The 9,419-nt window shown below is 42.7% G+C and overlaps 1 protein-coding gene across 1 annotated transcript; it reads right to left on the reverse strand.

The window, feature by feature from the left end:
- Positions 1 to 252: 252 nt before the first annotated feature.
- LOC306925261 (uncharacterized protein) lies at positions 253 to 9,177 on the reverse strand. The gene is made up of 3 exons (XM_079503989.1): positions 8,760 to 9,177; positions 4,743 to 4,844; positions 253 to 1,917 (listed from the first exon to the last, which is right to left on the reverse strand). Exons 2-3 carry the CDS (start codon positions 4,810 to 4,812, stop codon positions 710 to 712), a joined length of 1,278 nt encoding a protein of 425 aa, XP_079360115.1. The 5' UTR covers positions 4,813 to 4,844; positions 8,760 to 9,177; the 3' UTR covers positions 253 to 709.
- Between the last annotated feature and the right edge of the window lie 242 nt (positions 9,178 to 9,419).

Genomic DNA, 9,419 nt, shown 5'->3' on the forward strand with positions numbered 1-9,419 from the left:
ACTGCACCATTCAGTCAGAACAGCTATTTTTGGCGGAAGAAGGAGAAGAAGAAGAAGGAGAAGAAAAATAAACACAAAAACAATAAATGACCAAAGTCACTACGTGACTTCTTGGTCCCTAATAATAATATACTGAATTTTAGGCGCAATTAACTTTATTACAACTATTATTAATAGATAATAATAATATAATAATAGAGAATAGACACTCCCGTTCAGATCAGAATGATTTATTACACATCTGTACTCACATGTTCCTCAATGTCTTACAAAATAAACAGAGGTTTACCCCAAGACTTCCGGTGTTGATCTTATATTAGCAAGTTGGACGATGCGTGGTCACATCCTGTTTATCAAACGGAGACCAAGTCTAATACAGTGGAAAGATTTTTCCAGTGTGGACATACTGGTGTCTGTGAATGTTACCATAACTCACTCTGTACATATATGGCCCTATGTTTGTCATGTTCTTTGCCTTTATTTTTTATGCTTTTCAAAATAGTAACAACAGAAGTTTAGGGATAAGGGGTAAAGCACCAGCGGCAATAGGTCCCCATAGTGTTTTATATTTTGCGATGATATTGAATTCTTATTTTTTGTTTATTAATTGAATACATAGGACCCGAATGGAAACAAGAACACATCGTTATCCTTTTAGACCAAGTGTTTGACTGTACTCTGTTGCTGTTTGCATTTCTGTCTAAGGTATTCAATCATTCAAGGTGAAACTCTTGTCACAATGTTTACAGTGGAAAGGTTTTTCTCCATGTTGGTGTGTCTTTAGATTACCTAACACTCTCAAGCTTTTGCCACAATGTGTACAGTGGTAAAGTTTCTCTCCAGCGTGGACACCTTGGTGTTTTGACAGTTTACCTGAGTGTTTGAAACTCTTGTCACAATATTTACACTGGAACGGTCTTTCTCCAGTGTGGACACGCTGGTGTGTTTTCAGAGAACTTGACAAAGAAAAACATTTGTTACACAGTGTACAACGGAATGGTTGTTCTCCAGTGTGGGTATGCTGGTGTCTTTTCATTCCAAATGAGTATTTGAAAGTCTTGTCACAATGTTTACAGTGGAACGGTCTTTCTCCAGTGTGGACACGCTGGTGATTTTTAAGATAGTATTCCATAGTAAAACACTTGTTACACAGTGCACAACTGAAAGGTTTTTCATCAGTGTGGGTAAGCTGGTGTGATTTCAGATAAGTTGACGTAGTAAAACACTTGTTACACAGTGTACAACGGAAAGGTTTTTCTCCGGTGTGGGTACGCAGGTGTGTTTTCAGTCCAAATGAGTATTTGAAACTCTTGTCACAATGTTTACAGTGGAACGTTTTTTCTACAGTGTGGACACGCTGGTGTGATTTCAGAGAAGTTGACGTAGCAAAACATTTGTTACACGTTGTACAACTGAAAGGTTTTTCTCCAGTGTGCGTACGCTGGTGGGTCGTCAGATTATATGCGTCTTTGAAACTCTTGTCACACTGATTACAGATATGTTTTTTTCCTGTGACATTGAGCACGTCTATGCACGCTTCTCCTGGCTGAGTTAAAGTCTTGCTAAACTGTTGATGACTCTGAGATCTTGGTTCCTCTGTGTCTCCTTGTCTCTTCCTGCTTATAGCGCTGGTGTTTGAAGACGACTGACCTCCACTGGTCTCATCCCAATCAAAACTGTCTTCAGTGTCAGATTCAACTTCAACTTCAGAGCAGCGTGAAGAGATGTCTTCATCCCCATCTTCACTTTTCACTGCTAGTAATGTCAACGTTGATCCAGCAGGCTCCTCTGGTCTTTGGAGTAGCTCCTGCTCTTCCTCTTTAATGTGTGGAGGCTCTGGTTCCTCCTGGAGCAGACTGGGGCTGCTCTCCTGTTTAGGGGAAACCTCCTCTTTACACACAACCATGTGCAGGATGCCTAGGAGCAGAAACATAGAACATGATAGTCAACACTGGATTAGGAATGGGACTATAATCGTTATCGTGATGAAAACACTCACAATAATCACATCGCAGAGAGATTAAAATGTATTGTAAAGATCGTCCTCCGTCACGCAAGAGGAAGAATTGGCTTTTGTTGAGGTGCAAATTCACTTCAGTACCACTTTAACCTAACCTGACTCTGCCAGCTGGTGGCAGCAGTGAGTTCCTCCTACTGCTCCCATCTGGTCTCTCTCGGGCAGAGACGATGCGCTCAGAACAAATGCTGATCGGAGCGATATTCGGCCGTATGCGGCCGCTAGAGGCGGGATCAACGCAAGACTGGTGACGTATTGTAGCTGTGCCACAGCACAAATGTAAACACAACCTAACAGGACTACAACTCGAAATAACAGATTTTTGTCCAGCTGCTTCCGGGTTCATCGTTTCTGTTTGAGAGACCAGATCCAGGCAGGAGGAGGGAACTTGTGAACTCAATACTGCCACATTCTCACGGAGTCAGGTTAACTTTAACCCTCCATAGTTGATAAAACGGACGTGTATTGAGCACATTTGGTACGCTCTTATTTCACTGTACACAAATCAATTTGCGTAGTGAACTTGTAGATCTGCAACACAACGCATTGTGAGCTTGTAGATCGGCCGTTTTTGGCAGGCATTACTCCCAGAATAGGGATGCCGGGTTTTCAAGTGGTTAAACAGAAGTGCCATTTCTAATTTAAAATAATGTTAGTCGCAATTCATTTTGCCACAATAACCGTGACATGTAATTTTCATATCGTCCCATCCCTACACTGGCTTCTTAGAATGTAAATCCATTTTTCTAACTTCCGTGTTCCATGCACAAACTGAGCTTGTAACTACTAAGATGTTCCATGTAGCATGTACAAACTGAGCTTTTGCCTACTAAGTTTGTGCCATTACAGTTACTAAGTACAGGTTATTACAGGAGGTTCTGGAAAATTATGTTCTGAAGAAAAACAGGCTTCAAGGCAGGCGCGTAGCGTGGATCAAATGATGACCGAAAGGTGTGAACGGTTTTGCCGACGTGCTAATGGGGGACCATTTAAAACGATGGCGGCTTGCATGCTGTAGGTTGCTACTAAACAGACATTTGCATGCACAAGGGCTGCTAAAGTAGGCTATCTTTTCTTGTTTTTTACCCCCTCTCTTCAAAGTTAGACTGTGCCAGCTCTAAACTGACTGGGCCACGGCCCGCATGGCCCAATGGACCCTACGCCGGTGCTTCAAGGTCCTTTGGCTTACTGTAGTACAAAGTACAAAGTACAAAAAGGTGAAAAATGTGGTGAAGTTTATTTTCTTTATTAGTAGAGATGTCCCGATACTGTATCAGTAAAGTATCAGATCGGGCCTTATTTGGTCATATCGGTATCGGCAAATATGCCAGTCTAACCACCGATCCGACACAGCGGTAAGAGGTTGACACTATGGCAGGTAAATAAAATGTTGGGGCATGTGGAGCTTTCTAGTTGCCCAAACTGCAAGTGCACATATGAGTGAGGAGTTTGCTATAAACACAACATGAGTTATAGCTAGATAGCTATAAACACTATTCCCGGTCGGTGGACTTTTGTATTATGATATATATTATTCTCTGGTATCGGTATTCGGTATCGGCTAACACAGAAATTGTGGTATCGGATCGGAAACGAAGAAGGTGAATCGGGACATCCCTATTCATTAGTGTGGTTGCAGTACGCAACCAGACTATAGGTATTGCCCAGCTTGATTCCAGATAAACCTTTTTTATTCCGTAATGACCAACGTGAAGTTATGTGGGATACATCATACTGTACTTAGCGAGCTGATCGAGGGCAACCGCAATTTTCCAGAAATACACCTTTCTAGTTAGTGTGGTTGCATATAGGCAAGCAGACTATTGTTATTGCAGTCCAGTGCTTTAATAAACAGCATAAGTTGTTCAAAGTAAATTAGTCTGTTTCATGGATTCATACACAGTAAAAATCTTAGTGTTAAATGGGTGTACAAATGGAACCATCATGTGTACACTATACAGTACTCAAGTAGTACAGTATACAGTACACCTTTCAGAGTTAAATAAACAATGAAGATTTTACAATGTAGGCAGCAGAACAGGGGTTCTAATTCACTGCTAATGTTGAAAATGCAAAGTAGGGACGTCCCGATACACCTTTTTCGCTTCCGATCCGATCCCGATACCTCAATTTAGCCGATACCGAATACCGATACCAGTATTGTGATCTCATGTTGTGTTTATAGCTATATATATATATATATATATATATATATATCTCATGTTGTGTTTATAGCAGACTCCGCACTCAAATGTGCACTTGCAGTTTGGACAACTCCAAAGCAAACTCCACATGCCCCAACATTTTATTTACCTGCCATAGTGTCAACCCCTTACCCCTGTGTCGGATCTGTGGGCATATTCACTGATACCGATATGATCCGATATGACAAATGAGGGCCGATCCATCCATCTCTAATGCAAAATAAGACATGGGGACAAAAGATGCAATTACTGGGGGCGAGAAAGAAAAGTTACTTCTGGCAGGGCGTAATAAGTAACATTTCCAACACTACTGATTGGACAGTATACGCTGTGACATTCCCAATGCAACTCTTCTAATTGAACAATATTCCTGTAGAGATAGGAAACCACACTCGCAATTCCACAGGATTGCAGCTTTGCATTCGTGCCTGATGGCCTCTCCCCTGGTCCATAGAGATATCCCTTTGGTCTAGTGGTTAAGATGTTGGACGTGTTGGAGAGAGAGCTCACATGAAACGTACCGAGGTGTGGGTGGTCTTCAGGTTCCTCCTGTTTAATAGAAATGTTCCTGGAAGAGTCTGGAGAGTTCATCTTCACCTGCAGTCTGGACTCCACACACTGGTCTGAAATTAAAACCATGCAAGTGAATAACTTTGAGACATAGGACTAGGCTACACGTGTATGGATATTTTTCCGCACACACGCGCACACACAATTAAATGCAATGGGCTGTGACACAACTCAACTTCAGTAGCCATGCCGCTGAGACTACAAAGAAAGACCCATACTCACAGCCGCCCATAACCACCTACACTACGACGCCTTGGCACTGCAGTGAGACGCGTTAAGCTCACATAACTAAACTAATCACCACGACGATAGTGAAGGACATGCTGCCAATACGTTTTGTTGAAGGAAAGGGTTTCCGTGAGCTTATGGCATGGGTGGAACCAGAGTACACAGTCCCGGGCCGTACTACGATGACGACACAAATTGAAAAGCTGTATAAAGAAAAGGCACTGTATCTGCGCACACGCTTACGTGCAGTATTGCAGACCTGTGAATTAAATGACAGAAAGACACAAAGCAGAGAATCTCACGGAGGGCCTCCGCAGTGCCACCGAGTCCTGGGGGATATTGGACAAAGTGACTGCATGTGTGCATGACAACGCCAGCAATGTGACACTCGCCAATAATCAGTACCTGGATTGGGATTCAAGTCGGTGTTGTGCCCATACACTCCAACTTGCCATTATCCCCCACTCCCCATTTTGGGAGTCGATTTAAAAAAAAAAGGCTTCTAAATCCTAATAGTTTTCTGAAAAACCCATGTTTCTATGTCAGTTGTGCTCAACCTTTTTCATATCAAGGACCCCCAGAATTATCTCTATTGGGCCACGGACCCCCATCTCAAAATATGTTGTTCCAGGGACCCCCCAGAAGCAAAGATTTGAGTTAAAAATGTTCGCTCTGAAAGAATATATATTCCAAATTTTCACCACATTTCCACGATTTTTCAAAAAATAGCAGACCTACAAGCTCGTAGCGCGCCACTCGGTGCCGCGCTATGAGCTTGTAGATCTGCTATTTTTCAATAGCTAAAGTATAGCATAATGCTTAAAACACCAACAGGGGTTCCCGTTCAGAATGGATTCATGATGGATTCAAGCTCAAGGATATAAACTTAGGGCCGATTCATACTCCTATTTTACCCTGTTTCGGCGCTGTAGTGCCGAAATGATTTAGGCTCGTCAGAAATTTCCAGTAGCACCGAAGAGCCGACTTTAGGACGGTACCCGCCCCCCCCCCCCCCCCCCGAACCTCAAATGACGTCACATTGTAGGCTCTACAGAGCCGAACCGACTTTTATTCAGCTCTAAAATAGGAGTATGAATCGGCCCAAAGTCGTCGCTGGTGCCAGCCGGCTTGTGTCACATTTCCACCACAGCACTACAGCAACACAGAAGCTCGTTGACAAGCAGGTTTGTATTTTCATATGTTAATTTGCCTCCCCCCCTCTTTTTTTAATGAACATATCAAACAATAGAATGTTTGCTTTTATTTTTACTAAGAAAGAAAAAAAGAGAATTGTAAGTCCTGAAGTGCCTGCCTTTAGTGTAGGACTGCACACGTGAAGTAGGCCTAGTAACAATTGATTTGAATTCAATTCAATGTAGCCAATGTATAGGCTCAGGCTGATGTATTTTTTTATATTATTGATTTTGCACTTAAGAGCTATTGTGTACTTGATCAAATCAAGCCTTCATTTCTTTTTTTTTGGGGGGGGGGGGGATTCATAGATTAATATTAAATCGGCAGAGCTGTCGATTATTCAATTTGGCTGATGGTCACTTTCTGGCATCCCTAGTATGACTTGAATTTGTTCAAGCGCAATGCAAGTGTGACCGCAGCGAAGAATCTCGACGATGGGCTGAAGACAGCTTAAGAGTGGGGCTTGAAGAACAAAATAATATAGTGTGTCCACGATAATGCTAGTAATATCACACTAGCCAACACACTGGCGGCCTGGGATTCAAGCCCGTGCTTAGTTTGCACACATATTGCAGCTGGCAATAAATGATGAGTTCAAACTCAATGACATTCATATGAAACGTGCACTGCCTGTCAGTCCGTCTCTCTGTTAAGCGTTATTCATCGTCTGATTTATCGGTGGTGAGGTGATAACCATACATGGAGAAGACTAGATCATCACCTATCTACTTATATGGAGCTGGCCAGCAACTCTACATCTGACCCTTATCATATCTCCATATATGGAGCTGACCTGTTCGGACATTCCATATGTTGACCCTTCCCCACCCGTCCTTCCTGTTCCGACCTTCCATATGTTGAACTGACCTCATCAAACCATGTACACTCAAGACATGCTCCATATATGGCCATTACAGAATTCATTCCATAATGTTGATCTGACCCCCCATGCCAAAGCAAACAGCGGGGGGCTTTCAGAGTAAAGCTTAAAGCTGCCATATCTGCGCGGCACCCCGAGCTGCTATTTTGAAAGAAATCCCGGCGCCGATTGTGTTAAGGCGTATGGAGCCTCACAACACAGAGACAGCCAAGAGAGTGGCGTTCATTGCATCTGACCTTGACCCGTGACACAAACACATACGTTTTGTGTCAAAACAAGAGGTTAAAGGGATATTTCACTTTCAAAAAAACTTTTGGTATCATCTAGGCTTATGTAAACACCCCAGACCCCAGTTTTTAAGTTGCTTGATTCAGTACTTAGATATTTGATATTAATTTTAGCTGCCCTGCCCCCTTCCTATACGAACCCACTGTAACTTTAAACACCATTTTAACCATGATAGATTCATCGAAAACACCCAACCTTGTTTCTGTTGACTGATAGTGTCCTGAGGTCGAGTAGCGACCTTGCCCTAAAGGGCGAGGTCACGTGCACGCATCCGCCTCGTTGACGGCAGAGTGCTGGGCGAGCGCTGGCTATTTGGCATGGGTGGTCAAATCAACATGGAATGAATTATGTACTGGCCATATTAGGAGCATGTCTTGAGGTTTTGATGAGGTCAGATTAGGGATGGGTATCGTTAGGATTTTTGCGAGTCCGGTACCGATTCCGGTTCTGCTTATCGATTCCGGTTCTTAACGGTTCTCTCGTTAGATCAACATATGGAATGTCAGAACAAGTCAGCTCTATATATGGAGATCTAAGGGTGGTAGCGGGGACATTCTCTTGAGTGTACAGGGTTTGATGAGTTTTCTAGTTTTCGCCGGCTGCACTAATAACTTTGGGGCAGGCCCTTCTAGAGTTTGAATGGACAATGGTTGTTATAAGTCAAAAGGGAGACATCTAATAGGATAGATGGATGGATGGGGAAGGATCAACATATGGAATGTCAGAACAGGTTCTGACCGGGTTTGGCCAGTAGAGTTGCTGGCCAATATTGATGACATCAGGCATCTCCATATATAAAGCAAAGCAAAGCAAAGTTACTATATTTACCCAGGGTAACTGGACTAAGCATCAGATACTTGTTTACAGCCAGGCCCTGCTCATAGAACATTTCATGGTAGTGGTTCAATGCCTTGCTCAAGGGCACTTCAGCGGTGGTAATTTTAACGTGCCGGTCCGGGGATACGAACTGGCGACCTTCCGGTATCAAGACCGCTCCGCAAACCGTTCGGCCACCGCTGCCATATGAGCTCAACTGTGACAGCAGGTCGCATTTACTATGACATGACCTGGGCACCATGGGCTTTCCTATTTATGTGGACTTTGAGTGACTGATTGCAGTCGCAATAAATTATACAAATATATGAAGAATAGGCCTATATATTTTTTCACATTCGTCAGCCAAGGTCATGCTGTACAAAATGGAATTTATAAATCTGGCACTTTAACACACACTGACACAAACACACTTTGCAACGCTATATATATTTTTTTAAATAATGAGTTCTAGATCCCATTATAAAAAATTCTAGTGCAAATTGTGGCTAGTGCACGCGCACACACACGACTCTACTGTCGGTCTACTCTTACAGATACTCACCGTCTTCTCAACACGTCAGAGCAGAGGCGAATACTTCTTATAACTGTCAGGGGTACAACATTAGAGTGAAGCTCAGCTGGTCAGTGAGCTCAAAGCTCTATCTGGGTTGTCCTCTTTGTGTCTTCAAGTTGAAAACGGCAGACTGTCCCTCAATACAGTACGTCTGTTCACTAGTAATGGACGGACGAGCATTAGCATTAGCACACAAAACAAACAGACGTCGTGTATACAATCCTCCCGTGTATATACAACGTGCCAGCCTCTAGTGTCACTCTTGACAGACTGTGGAGCAAAGACAACCTCAGACACAAGTTACACAAAGGTTTGTGCTGAAAACTGATATTATGACATAGGCTTTCTCCCCGTTCACTGAACTTCACTCTGCTCTGTTGCTGCACTGCTGGCCAGTGTCAATGGAGCCAGGACAGCCAGGATAACCCATAGAGTATATAAAAGAACCGCAGTGTTTTTTTTTGTGGCAAATCTAAGATAGCAAATATAAGACTTCCGGTTTGTGAGCTAGCACCAATAAGGTTTCCGGTTGCCTTCACAATAAGATAATCGTAGTTCATGTTTTCTTTCCTTTTTTTCTTTTTTTTTTCTTTTAGTTTTTTACATACATTTATTTTAAAATATACCTTTATGATTTATGTATTTTAA

This window comes from Electrona antarctica (genome assembly GCF_951216825.1).
Source record: "Electrona antarctica genome assembly, chromosome: 6".
Taxonomy (NCBI): domain Eukaryota; kingdom Metazoa; phylum Chordata; class Actinopteri; order Myctophiformes; family Myctophidae; genus Electrona; species Electrona antarctica.